Here is a 17,724-nt window from a genome sequence, read left to right on the forward strand (position 1 = left end):
GGGTGGGGGCCGCAGACAGGCCACAGGCAGGGGAGGGGTGGCCGGGCCAGTCAGGTAGGAAGGCTGTGGTGGGCGCTGCTGGGCTTGGCTCCTTGGAGAACCTTCTGGGGGCACCAGTGAGCACGGCGGGGGGGGGTTCTTCCAGACTGCAGGTGAGGACCAAGTGGAAACCAGCTTCTCAAGGAGGCAGAGGAGGGGAGCTCGTCTGAAGGGAAACGACGTTTGCTCGGGCCCATGCCGGCGCGGAGACTGTCTGGAAGCCCGAATTTGCAGAGAAGTCCTGCGAAGTGGGCAGAAGTAGGGCCCGGGGCCGGAGAGATTGCACTCGGGCCGAGTGAGCTGAGGCTCAGGACGATCGCGGCATTTGGGGCGTCTGGTGTTGGTGTAAGGGGTCGGGCTGGCTCTGGGCAGCAGGGACTCAGCACGCACACCTGGAAGAGCACTGCAAACAGAGGCGGCACTGGGGCCGCTGGGAAGCTGCAGGGGGGAGGCCCGGGGGAGGCGCGGGGGCTGGAAAGGATGGGAGGGTCAGAAGNGGGAGGGGGTTCCTCCCTGGGGGATCAAGACCTGACTCGTGTCCTACTGGCCCCTCAGACGGCGGTGTGACCCAGCAGGGCGGCGCCTTCTCGCCTCCCACCGCGACGCGCAGCCTCCTCTCAGCTCAGACCCTCGCCTCACCCCCCCGAGTGCAGGGCGCAGGGCTGACCCAGGCAGGACACTGCCACCAAGGCGTGTGCTGGTGCAGCCTAACAGGCCACGCGGCGTGGGCTCCGCAGATGTGGCCCCGGTGCCCCCAGCCTGGGGTGGGGGTGGGGACCAGACCGGCCCCAGAGGCACCAGGACCCAGCTAATTGGCAGTGTGGGGAGCATCACCAGTGTGGCGGGGGTAATTGGACCCTGGAGTCCCCGGGCTCCGGCAGAAAAGGCCGCGACCGTCCCCCCCAGCTGCTCAGGCAGCTTGCTTCTCCAGAGAGTGTTCGAGCCACGGCCGGTTACCGTGGCCAGGCTGGGCGAGAAGCCTCCTCCTTCCTTAGCCCCGCAGGCAGCTGCAGCCCTTCACAGAGAGGCTTCCAGAACCCGCAGGTAGGATCCATCACTCTCCGTGCTGCTGCCTGGGTCATTTGGCAGTGACTTTAGAACATACCTTGCAACACGGTGGAGTGTGCGCGCGTGTGTGTGTGACACCCCCAACCACGGTATCCACACCCCAATTTGGGACAGGGGCTGAGACTACCCTCTGCATGATGGCTCAGAGGTGCCCGGTACGTGGTCCCCAAATCCAGGGGGCCTGCGACGAGCACGCAGCTATCTGTCCTGCGCCGCGCCCTCACTTCTAACGTCACACGCAGCCCGGCCCAGAGCCCTTCTGCGTGGGCTGTGCTCTCTGGGCTTCTCCCGAGGGCCCGAGTTGGCGTTTGGCGGCTGGTGCAAGCCTCCTCCGTTGCCTCTCCTGGGAGAGCCTGCCCGTGCGGGGGGCTCCCAGGGCCCCCAGAACCCACCCAGCCTTTCCGACCTCGTGCGGGGACCAGGGAGGAACAGCCAAGCTGACAGGGCAGCCGTTCTCAAAGCGCCGCGGGGCCGGGCACGGAGAAGGCCACGGAGGAGATCCAGGCGAGGTCCGGGGTCGAGCTGGAAGGAGGCGGATGTTAAGCCCATGGATTTGACAAGCGTGAGCCCCCTTGTGTGACACAGCCCGGGAGCAGCTGAGGGAAGGTCGGCAGGACCCTCTCGCTCTTTGCAACTTGTCTCTGCATCTGACATTATTCCAAAATGAACGTTTATTTAAAAAGGAAACAGAGCCGTTGCCCTACGTAGAGGAGGAGGAGAGCATGTGTTAGAGGCCCTGAGTTTGTAAATAAACGCGTTATTCTTCTTAAGCAGTGAATCTAGTATGAACTACCCGCTCATTACCGATCGGCTACCACACCAAATGATCGGCACAAACCCATGGGGGCCTCGCCGTCCTGGGGTGAGCAGTGGGGGGTGGGCGCTGGCTTTCGAGGAGCCCCAGGGGCCCTCCCTCCCTTGGGCTGCAGGCCCGTGGCCGCAGGGGTGCCCGGCCCGTGTGCAGAGAGGCGGCTTTCAGGACGGGACGTTGGGGACCGTCTCCTGGAAGGCCACCCTTGCTCTTTCTATAAGGGAAAGACACCCTCTGACAGCGGCGTGGCCGCCTCTTTGCTTTGCTACCTTCCGCGGGAGGTTTTGTTTGAAATCCTGGGGCAAATGAACAGTAAGTCCTCTGAAGTCGGTCCCGCACGCCTGGAGTTTGAAGCTGGATCTTCGGGTCGTGTGGGCAAGCCTGGCTTCTGACACAAAGCTTCCAGGGACATCAGAGTACAGACACGTCTCCCCCAAGGGCGAGGCCATGCCCGGAGGCAAGTCCTTTCTAGAAATTGCTCTGTCAGCCCAGGCCTCTCCCCTCAAATTCTGATTTGTGTAGCCGCCGGGATACCCAACCCGCACCCATACACCGCAAGGGAGGCCCTGGATTATTTGGCGTCTGCGTGGCCTCTCTGACTCTTCCTGTCTCCCCGACATCAGCTGTCCGGGGCCAGAAATCTGTCTCAGAATCTGTGTGGGCCCCCAGCCCAGGGCCCTCCCTCCTACCTGTGAACCAGCCACGCTGACCCTCTGGCCTCCGCACCTGCTGTTCCCTCTGATGGCAACACTGTTCCCTGATTTCTCAGGCCCCCCCCTCGCTGCCATGCTCAGACCTTGGGGTGAGCAGCACCCCCTCCGGGAGGCCTGGCTGCGCTCAGCCCCTCCTGGCCGCTTGCTGGCGCAGAGGACAGAGTCTTCCCGGACACCCCCAGCCCGGGCTGGGTCTGAGAAGCCGCCCCCGGAGGAGCGGGAGGAAGGCCCCAGGCTGGCAGGACCGCAGAGCCTTTCTAAGGACAGGGAGGTCTGCTGGAGACGCGGTTAAGCGAGTTTTCCTGCGAGGTTTGGCGAAGGGTGGCCAGTGGGGGGCGAGGTGGGGCACAAGGAAGGGCCGGGCGTGGCGACCCGGGGCGCTCAGCGTGGCCTGGTATCCAGCCCCCTCCCAGCAGCCTCCATCTTTGGGGCAGATGCTCCTTTCCTCCAGGTGCAGGGAGGGCACGTCCCCTGAGCGTGTGGGACCCGCTTCAGGGGAGGAGGAGGGGGCCACCTTCCTGCCGCTGCCATTTTCTCGAACTCCGTATGCCAAGATGCCACGTTTGGGGGGGGCACGTCCTGAACCCCTTCCACGGCTTTGCTGCCTCCTCGCCCTGCCTCCGCGTCCACTCCGCCTCCCCAGCTGGGACACAACTCCACCAAGGACAGCTGTGTCCCCCACCGGCCCCCGGGCCCCGCCCCCGTTCAAGAAATGTGTCTCAAGTGAAAGAGAGAAACAGGCCGGCGAGAAGGACGCAAGGAGCTTGTGAAACCCAAGCCCCTCTCGCCAGAGCCTGGTGAGACAGCGCAGCCAGGAGACGGAGGCCGGGCGAGGCCCGTGGGTTTGGGGGTCCCCTGGAGACCCCATCGCTTCTCAGCAGGCTCACGGCTGCTGGCGTCAGCTGGGTACCCGGGCTCTTGGGCAACGTTGCTGTGCCGGGAAAACCACGATGTTCCCAGAGCGTCCTCCCATCTCCTGTGCTGCTGTGCCCGGGCCCCACCCGTGCTGCGTGTCCCGTAGGCCGTGGTCGGGTCAGGCCCCTGCCGCCCTAGGCAGCCCCGTGGCCTCCGGGTGGCTCCGCCCTGATGCCCTCCTCCCATCCGCCACCTCAGCACAGGCGCTGTCCCCAGCTCCAAGCAGCGGGCAGAGAGCGTGTCCCCCGCCTGTCAGGTGACCTAGATGACCCGGCGAAAACAGCCCCCCGAGCCCTCTGGGACCAGGGACCACAGCCCCCCTGTGGGTCGGGTCCCCTTTCCCGGAGCCTTCTCTGCACACCTGCACCATCCGCTCCGGCTCGGGACGCGGCCCTGGGTGACCCTGCTCGGTGTCCACTGCTCTGCCTTGAAGGAACCTTCCAGGTCTGTGACATGCTCGGGTGGTTCCGGCAGCCACCCCGGGGCCCTGCTCTGTATGTGTCACCCAGAGGGTGCCTCCGTGAGCACCACCCTGGGCCCAGAGCCAGGTCCTGGCTGCCCCTGCCTGGGCATCCTGCCCCTCTGTCTGGGTGAGGGCGTCCCGGACACCGTCCCCACTCTGCCAGTGTGTTTCTTCCTGCAGGCTGGCCACACCGGAGAGCGTGTGTGTGTGTGTGTGTATGTGTGTGTGTGTGTGTGTGTCCATGGGTGTACAGTGATGTGTGCACTCGTGTGTGTATAGTGGGGTGAGGGTACATGTGTATAGTGCATACATGGGTACCTGTGGTGGGTTGTGGGCACACGCACATGTATACAGTGGGGGGAGATGCATGTATGTATAGTTGTGTATAGTGATGTGTGCGTTCATGTGTCTGTAGTGGTATGTGTGCACATGTGTACAGTACATGCATGGGCATAGATAGTGGGCTGTGGGTGCACAAGTGTGTATAGTGGGGTGTGTCTGCACACATGTGTGTATAGTGGGTGTGTGTAATGGGCTGTGGGTGCACACGCATGTGTATAGCAGGGTGGGGGTGCGCGCGTGTGTAGAGTCGGCTGTGGGTGCAGGGGTGAGTGTGCAGCGTGGGTTGAGCGTGCGAGTGGCAGNCCAGCCCGCCCTCCCAATGAGCTGCAGACGGTTTCTTCTACCGGGTCCTGAGCAGCCGCCCTGCGCGTGAGCTCTCCTGGCTCTCGCTTTCTTCCGTCGGAAGTCAGCAAGCAGGGCTGTCCGGCTGCTCGTGGGGCCGGGCGCCCGCTCTCGGGGCCGAACGTCTCCTGCAGGGAGGCTCCGCCCTCTCCCCCGCGGCCCTCAGCCCCGGACGGTGGTGTTTTGCAGGCCCGGCCCGCAGCGCACGGGGATGAGGGGACAGAACGTGACCACGGTCGGCACCTTCGTGCTGGCGGGCTTCCCCGCGGCCGCTCGGCTGCGGCCCGTGCTCTTCCTCCTCTTCCTGCTCGCCTACCTGCTGGTCCTGGCGGAGAACCTGGCCATCCTGCTCACCGTCCGGCGCAGCGCGGCCCTGCACAGGCCCATGTACTACTTCCTGGGCGCCCTGTCGTCCCTGGAGATCTGGTACGTGTCCGACATCCTCCCCAAGATGCTGGACGGGCTCCTCCTGCAGCGCAGGCGCATCTCCTTCGCCGGCTGCATGACCCAGCTCTACTTCTTCAGCTCGCTGGTGTGCACCGAGTGCGTGCTGCTGGCCTCCATGGCCTACGACCGCCACGTGGCCATCTGCCACCCGCTGCGCTACCACGTCATCATGACCACGGGGCGCTGCGTCCGGCTGGTGGCCTTCTCCTTCGCGTGCGGCTTCTCCATCTCCGTGGTCAAGGTGTACTTCATCTCCAGCGCCACGTTCTGTGGCTCCAATGTCCTCAACCACTTCTTCTGTGACATCTCCCCCATCCTCAAACTGGCCTGCACGGACTTCTCGACCGCAGAGCTGGTGGACTTCGTCCTGGCCTTCATCATTCTGGTGCTGCCGCTCGTGGCCACGGTGCTGTCGTACGGGCACATCACCCTGGCGGTCCTGCGCATCCCCTCGGCCACGGGCCGCTGGAGGGCCTTCTCCACCTGCGCCTCCCACCTCACCGTGGTCACCATCTTCTACATGGCCATGATCTTCATGTACGTCCGGCCCCAGGCCATTGATTCCCGGAGCTCCAACAAGCTCATCTCTGTTCTGTACACCGTCCTCACCCCGATAATCAACCCCTTGATCTACTGCCTGAGGAACAAAGAATTTAAGGCTGCCTTGAAAAAGGTCTTGGGCTAGGTCGATCTTCACGGTAGGACAATCAAATGTCCTAAAGTCTAATGTGTAGTGATAATAAAATGCTCTGCTATATTGGACTTTATGCTTTTTAGAGTAAATTTGCCAATGAAATTTAGCAAACTGCAGAACCGTGCACAAATAAGAAGGCTTCGTCTGCTTTCATTTTCATAAAAGGACAGCAGTCGGTTTGGTACTTTTGAGCTTTTTATGAATGCAGTCTTGAAGATGCTGGCATGTTTCTTTCATTCGATATGGTGCTTGAGTGAATGCTTGATGTTTTCGCATGTAGCAATGACTCGTGCAGATCACGTACAGTACTGCATTGTAGAAACGTATCACAATACACTTGGGCACTGACTGTGAGGGCGGCGTTGTAGATGCCGTCTATTATGGACGGTGCCCCCGTCAACATTCTGGCTCATTTCTTCCCATTGCTGTGCATTCAGTTTTGCGAGCTGCGTGCCTAGGCTGGGCTGAGGTACACGGACGTGCCACCCATAATTGCTGCGACACGAGGAACGTGCTTGGGCAGGGTTGGTGGAAACTGCCAAACTGTCTTCGGTAGTGGGGGCACCGATCCTCGCTCCCATGAGCAGTGTCTGAGGGTCCCAGCGGCTCCGAGCCCCCTCCACACTCGGTGCTGTGAGTGTTTCTTGAACAGCCATTCTCCTGGCACCACAACGGGATCTCATTGTACTTCAGCCTGCGGTCACCCCGTGACACATGCAGAGTGTCCCCGTGAGGTTAGTGGCTGGCTGGCCCGGAGGGGCGCCTGCCCAGGTGCCCGTTACCACGTCCTGCTCTAGTTTTGTATCTACTCACTGCTTCTTCTCGATGTGTGGGCATTCTTCCATGTTCTGGGGACGGGCTTCTGCCGATTCATTGGTTGTAAAAATGTCCCAATGTGTGTGGGTTTGCCTTTTCATTCTTTTACCGGCGTCTCTCACTAAGGAGCATGGCTTTACTTCCACGTCCAGTTCATCCATTTTCTCCTTTTACTGCTGCCTTCCACTTGAGAAATGCTTGCCTGTTCCAAGCCATAAAGATATTCTCCTGTTTACCTCTAGGAACTTTATGGTTTAAGTTTTCATGTTTAGATTTACAACCCATCTGAAATTGATTTTAATTTATGGTATGTGATACCAGCTTAAGTTCACTCTTTTCTATCTGGATATCAAATTGATTCAGCACCTGCCATTTATTAAGAAGAACATGTCTTCCCCTCTGCACCGTCACCCTTTCCATAAACCAAATTATCTATCTATCCATCTACCTATCATCTTTCTATCATCTATCTATCTATCTATCTATCTATCTATCTATCTATGTATCTATCATCTATCCATCCATCCATCCATCCATCTCCCTATCCGTCCACCCTCCTCTCTGTTTAAACTCCTTATTTTGTTCTGTTTGTCTTCGTGTCTATCCCTGTACGAATGCCATGCGGTTGTAGTTACTATGGCTTTTTTATATCTTGATGTCTGGTAGTAAATCCAACATCTTTGTTCTTGTTTTTCAAGATTGCCATAGTTATTTTTAGCCCTTCCCATTGGTGGCAGGGGATATATATTTGAGAATCAGCTTGTCAATTTCAACAAAAGAAAACTTTGTTGGATTTATTGGGATTGTAATGAATCCATAGACCAATCTGGAGAGAACTGCCATCTTTACAATTTTGAGACTCCTAATCCAAGAGGAAGGCACACTCCCTTCCTTTACAGCTTCTCAACACTGCTTGTCACTTTCAGCATATTGACCTTTCACATCTTTCTGGGCATGTTTGAGTTTGAAGGTTTTTTTAAACTAACAAATGGTAACTTTAAAAATTTTTATTTTTCATTAAAAAAAATTAATCTCTATTCCTTTGTTGCTGGCACATAGAACACAATTTTTAGATCTTTCCTTAATTTTTTTTAACATGTATTTATTTTTGAGAGACAAGAAAGACAGAGCATGAGCGGAGGGGGTGCAGAGACAGAGGGAGACACAGAAGCCGAAGCAGCTCCAGGCTCTGAGCTGTCAGCCCGGCGTGAGGCTCGAACTCACAAACCATAAGATCATAACCTGAGCCAAGGTCTGATGCTTAACCTACTGAGCCATGCAGTCACGTCTAGAACATTCTTTCTGAAATAATTATAGATTTACAGGAGGTTGCAGGGGAATATTGAGGGAGGCGTTCTGTATCCTTCGCCCAGGCTTCCCCGATGACATCATCTTGTGTGACGAGTTCAGCATCCATAGCAGGACATTGACTTAACGCAACACACAAAACGTATTCGGATTCCTTCAGTTACACATGCACTCGTCTGTGTGTGTGTGTGTGCGTGCGCTTGCACTCACACACGAGTAGCCCTGTGGTTTTAGCTTCGGGGACTACCACCTTCCCAGGATGTGAAATGTTTCTGTCACCACAAGTCACACACTCCACGTCCTAACCTCTGGCACCCACTAACCTGTTCCATGTCTATAACCGTGTTGCTTCGAGGATGTTATATAAACGGAATCATACCGTATGTAATCTGTAGAGATTGGCTTTTCCCGTTCGATGTCATTCTTTTGCGGTCCATCCAGGCTGTTAAGCGTGTCCACAGTCTGTTTTTATTGCCGACCGGTGCTCTGTAGCAGGCGTGCCCCGGCGATGAAGGACGAGCAAGGGGCTCCCAGCCGCTAGCTCCGAGGCATGAGAGTGTGACAGACATTGAAGCGCGTCTCTCTGTGAACCCAAGGTTTCATTTCTCTGGGCAAAGCCCAGTAGACCAAGTGCTGGGTTGTATCACATCTCATTTTTAGTGAGAAAGGCGCCTCTGAACCCTTAAGCAGAGCAGCTGTGCCGCTTTCCCCTCCCGCCGGCGGTGACCGAGTGAGCAGGTTCTGCCTCCTCCCCACCGCGGGGTCGTCGCCGTGTCTTACTCAGCCTCTCGTGGTGGCAAGTGCGTGGTGGCACCTCCCTGGGGGGTTAGTTTACCTTTCTCTAATGGTGAACGGTGCAGAACATCTTCTCATGGGCTTGTTGGCCATGTGTGTATCCTTTCCGTGAAACGTCTGTTCACACCTCTTCCCCATTTTCTAACTGTATTGTTTCTGAATGTTCAGTTTTGAGAGTTTTTTACACATTCTGAATGCAAGGCTTTTGTCAGATTGCACACCTTTTCTCTCCATCTGCCGTTTGCCCTGCCGTCCGCGTCGGGTCCCTGATGGAACAAACCTTTTTAATTTTGCCGAGTTCCAGTGTACCACGTTTTCCTTCTGTGCATCATGCTCTTGATGTCAAGTTCAAGAATTCTTTCCCTTGTCCTCGGTCCGGAAGGTTTTATTCTATGACTCTTATCCAAAAGCTTTATAGTTTTACATTTAGGTCCATGGTCATTTAGAGTTCATTTCCTTCCTTCCTTCCTTCCTTTATTATATTCTGAGAGAGAGAGAGAGAGAGAGAGAGAGAGAGAGAGAGAGAGAGAGCATGAGCAGGGGAGAGTCAGAGAGGGAGACACAGAATCCGAAACAGGCTCCGGGCTCTGAGTTAGCTGTCAGCACAGAGCCCGATGTGGGGCTCAAACCCACGAACTGTGAGATCATGACCTGAACCGAAATCAGACACTCAAATGACTGAGGCCCCAGGCACCCCTAGAGTTCATTTTCATGTGCGGTGTGAGGGTCTTATCGACGTTCATTCTTTTGTGTCCATGATGTCCAACTTCTGCAACATGATTGTGTGAGAAACCACCCTTCCTTTATTGAATTGCTTTTGTACCTGTGTAACATGTCGGTTGAGAATATTTGTGTCGGTTTATTTATGATCCTCTGTTTCCTGATGTTGATCGATGTGTCTGTCCTTCTACCGATACTACATGGTCTTGAGAAATGTAGCTATTTGGTAAATCCTTAACATTGTGAGAATGATTGGCTCCTCCCACTTTATTCTTCTCTGTCAAAACACTGAAGGGCCTGTATGTCTCCTTGTAAATTTTATGATAGGCTTGTTTGTATGTACAAAAAATCTTTTTTTTTTTTTTAAATATTTTTTTATTTATTTCTAGGAGAGAGAGAGACCGCGTGAGCAGGGGAGGGTCAGAGAGAGAGGGAGTCACAGACTGAAACAGGCTCCAGGCTCTGAGCTGGCAGTCAGCACAGAGCCCGACGCGGGGCTCGAACCCACAAACCGCGAGATCATGACCTAAGCGAAAGTCGGACGCTCAACCGACTAAGCCACCCAGGCGCCCCTGTATGTACAAAAAATCTTGATGGGATTTTTCTGGGAATTGCACTGAACATACAGATCATTTTGAGGAGAACCGACATTATTGACTGCTGAGTCTTCCAGCCCAGAAACCACAGCAAGTCTCTCCGACTGATGTTTGCTCTGACTTCTTTCTCTGGTGGTTTGTGGTTTCCAGCGTTCAGGTCCCGGACATGCTCTGCTGGGGAACACCCAAGTGTCACACTTTTCCTGGGGAAATTATAGATGCCATTGCCTTGTTACATTTCAGCGTCCATGTATTTGCTGTTAGCATATAGGAATATGCAGATTCTGTGTCGACCTTGTAATCTGCAGCCTTGCAGACCTCATTTATTACTTCGGGGGACATTGTTGGCAGATTGCTCTGGATTTTCTACGTAGCCAATCACGTCGTCTATGAATAAAGGCAGTCTCATGTCTTCCTTTCCAGTTGTATGCCTCTCATATCCTTCTATTCCTTCCTTATCGGATTGTTTAGGAGTTCCGGGGCTCTGCTGAAGGAAAGGGGAAAGCAGGCATCTTTGCTGGTTCCTCTCTTAAAAGGAGTAGAACAGGGGCGCCTGGGAGGCTCAGTCGGTTAAGCTTTCGACTTTGGTTCAGGTCATGATCTCACAGTGCGAGTTCGAGCCCCGCATCAGGCTCTGTGCTGACAGCTCGGAGCCTGGAGCCTGCTTTGGATTCTGTGTCTCATTCTCTCTGCCCTCCCCTGCTTGTGCTCTGTTTCTCAAAACTAAATAAATGTAAAACAAATTTTTTTAAAGGATTAAAAGTAAGGCATCAACCCTTCATATGAAGTGTGATGTCAATTGTAAGGTTTGAGGGTAGATGTTCTGTACCAAAGTAAGCCAGCTTCCCTGGTGCTAGCAGGCCGTGTGTGTGTGTGTGTGTGTGTGTGTGTGTTTGAAAACATGAATCCGTGTTGCATTTTTTCAAATGCTTCTTCTACCTCAGGTGTTTAAAATTTTTTTTAATGTTTATTTATTTTTGAGACAGAGAAGCAGACTGCAGAGGAGGGGCGGGGCGAGAGGGAGACACAGAATCTGAAGCAGCTCCAGGCTCGAGCTGTCAGCACGGAGCCCGACGCAGGGCTCGAACCCACGAGTATGAGGTCATGACCTGAGCCTGAGGAGTCGGATGCTTAACCCACTGAGCCCCCCAGGCACCCCTGCCGCAGGTGTTTTGATGGCTGGTTTTTCTCACCCGTTAAGGCGGCTCGCAGTGCTAGGTGACTGAATACCAAGTCAGCCTCGCAGCCTTTGAACAGACCCCGTGTGGGTGGTGTGGTCCCCGCTGTACACGTTGCTGGATTCAATTTGCTAACATTTTGCTGAGGATTTTTGTGTCTCAGCTCATGAGAGATATTGGTCTAAATGGTTTTTTGCTTTTGTTTTTTGTGTATGTGCTTTGTCTGTCTGATACCATGAAATGGGCTGGGGAGTGTTCCCTCTTCCTCTGTTTTCTGGAGGAGACTATATAAAGTTAAATCTTTAAATGTTTGGCAGAATTTTCCAGTGAAATCACCTGGGCCTGGGAATTTCTCTTTTTTGGGAGGTAGGGGAAATTTTAAAATTACAAATTCAATTTGGATAATTTAGGTTATCAAATTGTTATTAGGGCTTATGTCTGATTTTTTTCTTCCTCCCTTCCGTCCTTCCTCCCTCCTGCCTCCCTCCCTCCCTCTCTCTCTCTCTCTCTCTCTTTCCTTCCTCTTCTCCTTTTTCCTTACCTCCTGGTTGGGAGGTTTTACATTCTTTAGAGACGCATCTTGATTAGCGATAATGCAATAACAATAACTCGGCTCACCCCGAGCTCACCCTTGGGTGGCAGGGTTCTGTATCGCGTGGTGTCCTTAGCAGTTGCCCCAGATGTCACAGCACGTGCTTGTGACTTATCACAACCTATCGCAGTCTATCACTGCGTCACCACTTCCTGCGGGAGAGCGAAAGGCGACTTTCACTGACGTCCTTGCACCCTCTCCACTTCCTAAAGATGCTTGTTTTGAGTGCCTCGTCCACATACTTTAAACACCACGTTTGCCTCAACCATCCAATGTGATCTGAGAAACTCACGAGGTGAAGGACGGTCTATTATACTTACCCCCGTTTCACCCAGGCCAGGGTCCTCCCTTCCTTCCCAAGTCCCCAATCTCCTCTTGTTACCATTTTCTCTCTGCTTGGAGAGCTCCTTTAGCCAGACTTTAGGGGTAGGGTCCTGCTGGCGTCTCTCAGTTTTCCTTCACCCCAGAACATCTCTTTCCCTTTTCACATCTGAAGGGCAGCTTTGCTGGGTGTAGGAGTCTGGGCCCAGGGGCTCATTCTTCCTCTGCATTGTTGGGCAGCCTCTCTGATACCTCCAGCAGAGGCCAGCGTCGCTGGCAAAGGGGGCCGCCAGGAGCCCACCAACAGGAAGTGATCGGGGAAAGCAACCGAGGAACACTTCCCAGATGGTTTTATGAATCCAGTCTTATCCTGATCCCATAACCTTGAGAAGATGGTCCAAACTGGAAACTACAGACCATCTCTCTCACGAATATACATGAAAAACATTCCTTAAAAATATTTGCAAACAGGATTCAGCAATCTATAAAAAGCGTGACACAATGTGACCTGGGGTTTAGCCTGGGGATACAAGGCTGGTTCAATATGCAAAAGCCAATGGCTGAGACCCATCATATTAACAGGCGGGAGCAGAGGTCATGCTGTTGCAGGAAAATTGCTTGACAAAATGTAGCATCTGTTCATGGGAGCAAGTCCCAGGAAACAAGAACCTGGTGAGCTGCTCCAGCTGCATGAAGAGAAGTGACAAGTCTCCTGGAGTTTGTGTTACACTTAACCAGAAACTGTGTGTGTGTGTGTGTGTGTGTGTGTGTGTGTGTGTGTGTGTGTGTGTGTGTGTGTGTGTGTGTTTTCCCCTGGGAATTCGAGGAGGCAAGCTCTCCCACTCCTGTCCATCACAGAGCCCTGAAGTGTCAGCTGGTGAGGTCAGGACATCAGAACCAGAAAAGAGGCAAACGGCACTCAGGCTGGAAAGAATGAAATAAAGCTGTTCCTACTTACGGACATAACTGCTGACGTAGGAAGTCCCAAGGCACCTACACATCTTCCAGAACGAACAGTGTATTCAGCGAGGCCACCGGATACAGACTAAGTGTACAAAAACCAGTTGTGTTTTTATGCACTAGCAGCGAACACAAGGGAACCAAAATTTAAAATACCACTTAAAAGTGCTGGGGCGCCCGGCTGGCTTAGTTGGTTAAGCGTCCGACTTTCACTCGGGTCATGATCTCGCGGTTCGTGGGTTTGAGCCCTGCGTCGGGCTCTGTGCTGACAACTCAGAGCCTGGAACCTGTTTCAGAGTCTGTGACTCCCTCTCTCTCTGACCCTCCCCTGCTCACGCTGTCTCTCTCTCTCTCTCCTAGAAATAAATAAAACATTTAAAAATAAATAAATAAAAAAATAAAAGTGCTTAACATTGTTTAAGTACTTGGGTATACATCTAACAAAACTGCAGAACTGATGTGTGTGGGAGCGTCTGCTGGGCAGGGCTAGGAGGGCTCAGCGAAGAGGCGAATTCTCCCCAGACTGCTCTGCAGGTTTAACACAATTACTAATAGAATTGCAGCAAGGGTTTCTGCACATACAGAGAAGATTGCCCGTAAACGTTCCTGAAAAGGTCAAAGAAGTGGAACAGCTAAACCAATTTGAAAGGAGAATGGAGGTGGAGGAGTTAAGCCCACCGACTCTGAGAGTTAGTCTGGAGCTACAGCAATCAATGCGTGGTGCTGGGGCACCTGGGGCTCAGCCGCTTAAGCTTCTGATGAATGATTTCAGCTCAGGTCATCTCATGATTCATGAGATCAGGCCCCTTGTCGGACTCTGTGCTGACAGCACAGAGCCTTCTTGGGAGTCTCTCTTCCCCCCATCTCTGCCCCTCTCCCACTCACGTGAGCACACACACTCTCTCTCTATCCCTTCCTCTCTCTCTCAAAATAAATAAATAAATAAAAAAAGACTGTGTGGTATTGTTGGGAGAGGTGCACAAAGGTTGATGCAACAGAAAAGAAAGGCCCCATATAAATACTATCCACTTTAATTTAAAATTTTATTGAGGTAATTGTAGATTCATATGTGCTGGGGTGGCTCAGTCAGTTAAGCATCCAACTTCAGCTCAGGTCATGATCTCATGGTTCATGGGTTGGAGCCTCGTGTCGGGCTCTGTGCTGAGCCTGGAGCCTGCTTCGAATTCTGTGTCTCCCTCTCTCTGCCCCTCCCCTGCTTACACGGTCTCTCTCTCTCTCTCTCCCTCAAAAATAAATAAATATTTAAAAAATATAGAAACAGAAATCCTTTGTAAGCTTTGCCCAATTTCTCCCAATGAGAGCATTTGCATGACTACAAGACCACAACCAGAATGTTGATACTGAGTCAATCCACCCACCTCATTCCCTTCCTGTGCTACCTGTACTTTGTGTCTACGTCTGAGTATTTGGTTGTATAAAACGTGATCATCGGTTAGGTTTTGGGCCCAGCACCGCCATCGAGACGCTGAACCGCCCCAGCGTCAGGCGGATTCCTTGCGTTGGTCTTTTATGACCACATCACCTCTCCCCCACTGCCCCCTGCCTCCCCCCATCGCTAACCCCTGTGGCTACTGATGTGACCTGGGTCTCTAAAATGCTGTCATTTCAAAACGTTGTATAGAGTCACACATTCTCAGAAGTTATTTTCCACGTAGTGTGATTCCTTGTTTGTTCTGTTGTGTCCACGCTGACGGCGTACTGTGGGGCGCTCGGGTCGTGGTCCGTTTAACTCTTCACCTCTGAAGAACATCCAGCCTGACTCCAGCGTCTGGCTATTACGATAAAGCTACAACCAACATCCACGTACGGGTTTTCATGGGGACACAAGTTTCCAGGGAAGCAGAAGTCAGAAGTGACACAAGCATAGTGACCAAGGTCTAGGTCAAGCTACACCTGCAGCCAGGTACATGCTCTAAACGTCTCTGTTACTGTGCGATTCCGTCACTTGATTTATGTTGCTGGTTAGTACTGATACTCGGGTATTAAACAGTAACTCAAACGGAGACTCGAGAGATTTTCTAAGTGTACGTTACACAGATGTGAATTTTACCAGTAGAGCCTCACAAGTTACGGGACCTCAGGATAGTGCAAAATCTCCTACCGATCCAGAAACACCACCTTTTTCTTATGAACCAATATTGAATCTTCTCTCGTTTGGATTCACTGCTGTGGTGATCATACAATCCCTCACACTGGAGCTGGGCAGAACTATAACTTGCAGGACATTTACAAATGGAGCTCACTTGGAAGTGAATTTCCTGAGTGCACGGTTTCCTCTCCCAGTGCTTCTGGACAGGGAGGGTCAGTACTGTACTGATTGCAGCTGACTATCAAGGTCCCATAACAGGGTGTTTATGAATGGCCTCACCACTGGGGACACTCAAAACATATTATCTATGTGCCAAGAGCTTTGCTTACTCTAGTTGCAAAATTATCTGTTTAAATAAATTTTGGTTTTTATAAAAAGCAGTTATATGTATCATCCCTTACTTCAATATTCCTCGCAAACCTTAGTGTTCAGAGCTGTGTCCAGTAGACTGTCCCTTGTCCTTCCTTCTCCGGATCGAGCCCTGGGGGAGGTGCCAGGGAGGAGGCCAGGTCTGGGAAGCGCCTGGACAGGGAGGCAGTTCCCGCAACAGAGCGATGGCCGCGGCCTGAGAGGCGGGATCATGGTTCACCCGCAGGGGTGTCTGAGGAACTTCAGGGCAGCGGTGTCTGGTATTTAACTTAATCTGACTTTGTTTCCGACTGGGGCCTCTCCCCCTTCCTCACGCTGCGGTCAGTACCGATGTCCACACGTGAACTTTGTCTTGGGAAATAACATAAAGGATGTGTCTTCACCTGGGGTCAGGCTGGGAAAGCCGCGCATGGGACAATGAAGATGACAAAAGCTGGCCCCCTCACCGCCCAGGATTCTGACACCCGGGAAAGGGCTGTGCGCTCCCCAGGGCCATGGGACGCCTTGGTGGCTCCAAGGGGCTGGAGGACTTAGGACTCCCTGGTCGCACCTGCTTATTGGAGGTGCGTGTGCAATGTGTCAGGAGCTCTGCCTGGGGCCGGGGTGGCCGTGGAGGGAGGAGGTGAACGTGCCTGCGCTCAGGAAACACAGGGTTCAGAACACTACTTGTCCCAGTGCGGGCCGCTGACTTCGGAATCGGCTTGTGAGGCAGGTGGCAGACAGACCCCCTGGCTCTGCGGACGAGGGCTCTGCCCCGTGCACACGCAGGGATTCTCGCCGTAGAGAAACATCCGTTGGAAGACCTTCGTGTTCAGAACGGCACTCGCACGAGGCACGCAATTCCACGAACATTCCGAAAAGCCGGAAGCCGAAAGGAGGTCACACGACAGGAAACCTGGGGTGCTGAGAGCAGGCCGAGGGACGGGAGACTCGGACAGCTTTCCGAATGGCAGGCGGGAGGCATCTCCCGTGGAGGCGAGGGCCCAGCCCCTCACGAGGGCCGCGCTGACGCCGCACCCACAGCGGTGCGTGCTCCAGTGTCGTCCGACCCGGGACGGACAGGTCAGCCCCCGGCCCCTCTCCCTGCCCCGCCCCAGTCCCGGGCCACCTTACCGGCCTCGGACGGGCTTCCGGCTCCCGGGGGAGACCCAGGTGGGAGGCAGCTCAGCCNAGCCATGGCCTTGAGGCTGCTGAGAAGAGTGGTCCCCGCGTCGTCGGCGGCGCGAGGCCTGGCGGCGGTCCCCCAGCGCGTGGTGAGCGGCACGCGGGCGCGCGTGGGGAGGTGCTGGCCTGTCCTCCCGGCGCCGACTCTTCCTCACTCCCCGGGCCTTTGGGCCGCGGCTCCCAGGGTCACTCCGGGGAGACACCCGCGGACCCCGGACTATTTGGTCCTGAGTCGCGGGCAGATTTGCTAGGGGCCGGGAGCTTCTCCAGGCCGTGTCATCTGAGCTCCAGGCACAAGGCGCGGAGGGGAGCGGCGGGAGTCGGCCTCCGGCTGCCGGGGTGTGGGAGGCCCGCTTGCAGGTACCCGGGTGCAGAGGGGCGACGGGCGCACGAGCAGGTGTGGATGAGCTGGGGAGAGCCTGGGCCACGCGCTCTTTCATCCGCTTATTAAAGTAGCCGCTCTGTCAAGCCCAGTCAGGGCCCAGCCCCTGCTAGGCGCCGCGGGAATGTGACCGGAGCAGAAACCAAAGAGAAGGCGTTTCCGTTAGACCTGAAGGCATTAGGAGAACTTCCTTCGGCAGAGGACAGTGGGGGGGACATCGACGCAGAGGGAACCAAAGAAGCAAAAGAATCGAGGCTGGAAGCCCTAGGGAACCTTCTTTTATAAGTGGTTGTATAATAGCATCTTTGCTTGCTGAGGGCAGGAACGAAACTGGTGTCAGATTGTAAAGGGACTTGCTTGACCTCTGTGCTAAACATTGTGATGAGAGCGTTTTAAATAGAACAGTGCAACAGTCTTATCAATGTCATATACATGTTTTTAGGAGATAACTCAGGCCACCAAAGAGAAGAAACAGAAAAGTAGTTATCTTTTTAATATCTGGTGTCCTGGGAATTGTGTTAGTGGAAGTGAGGGACTCAGAATAAAGGAGATGGTATTTTGCTGCAATACATGCACTTT

General features: G+C 54.0%; 2 protein-coding genes across 3 annotated transcripts in view; both read left to right on the forward strand.

Annotated features, from left to right (window-relative positions):
- The first annotated feature begins 4,904 nt into the window (after nucleotides 1-4,904).
- LOC144226088 (olfactory receptor 6B2-like) lies at nucleotides 4,905-14,799 on the forward strand. The gene is made up of 2 exons (XM_077757409.1): nucleotides 4,905-5,820; nucleotides 14,578-14,799. The coding sequence occupies exons 1-2, from the start codon at nucleotides 4,905-4,907 to the stop codon at nucleotides 14,652-14,654; spliced, it is 993 nt and encodes a 330-aa protein (XP_077613535.1). The 3' UTR covers nucleotides 14,655-14,799.
- Nucleotides 14,800-16,772: 1,973 nt separating this feature from the next.
- Nucleotides 16,773-17,724, forward strand: part of NDUFA10 (NADH:ubiquinone oxidoreductase subunit A10) — a 46,617-nt gene continuing 45,665 nt past the window's right edge. For both annotated transcript variants that reach the window (XM_077757386.1, XM_077757395.1), the window contains exon 1: nucleotides 16,773-16,852. In XM_077757386.1, coding sequence (XP_077613512.1) covers nucleotides 16,775-16,852 — 78 coding nt within the window. In that variant the 5' untranslated portion in view covers nucleotides 16,773-16,774. The remainder of the gene's footprint in view (nucleotides 16,853-17,724) is intronic.

This window comes from Crocuta crocuta, unplaced genomic scaffold (assembly GCF_008692635.1).
Source record: "Crocuta crocuta isolate KB4526 unplaced genomic scaffold, BGI_CrCroc_1.0 scaffold290, whole genome shotgun sequence".
In the NCBI taxonomy this organism is placed as follows: Eukaryota; Metazoa; Chordata; class Mammalia; order Carnivora; family Hyaenidae; genus Crocuta; species Crocuta crocuta.

Coding starts and splice junctions, on each gene's coding strand:
- LOC144226088 (XM_077757409.1), top strand. CDS start 4,905: ATGAGGGGACAGAACGTGACCACGGTCGGCACCTTCGTGCTGGCGGGC. Junction 5,821..14,577: donor TGCCTTGAAAAAGGTCTTGG/GCTAGGTCGATC, acceptor ATCATCGGTTAG/GTTTTGGGCCCAGCACCGCC.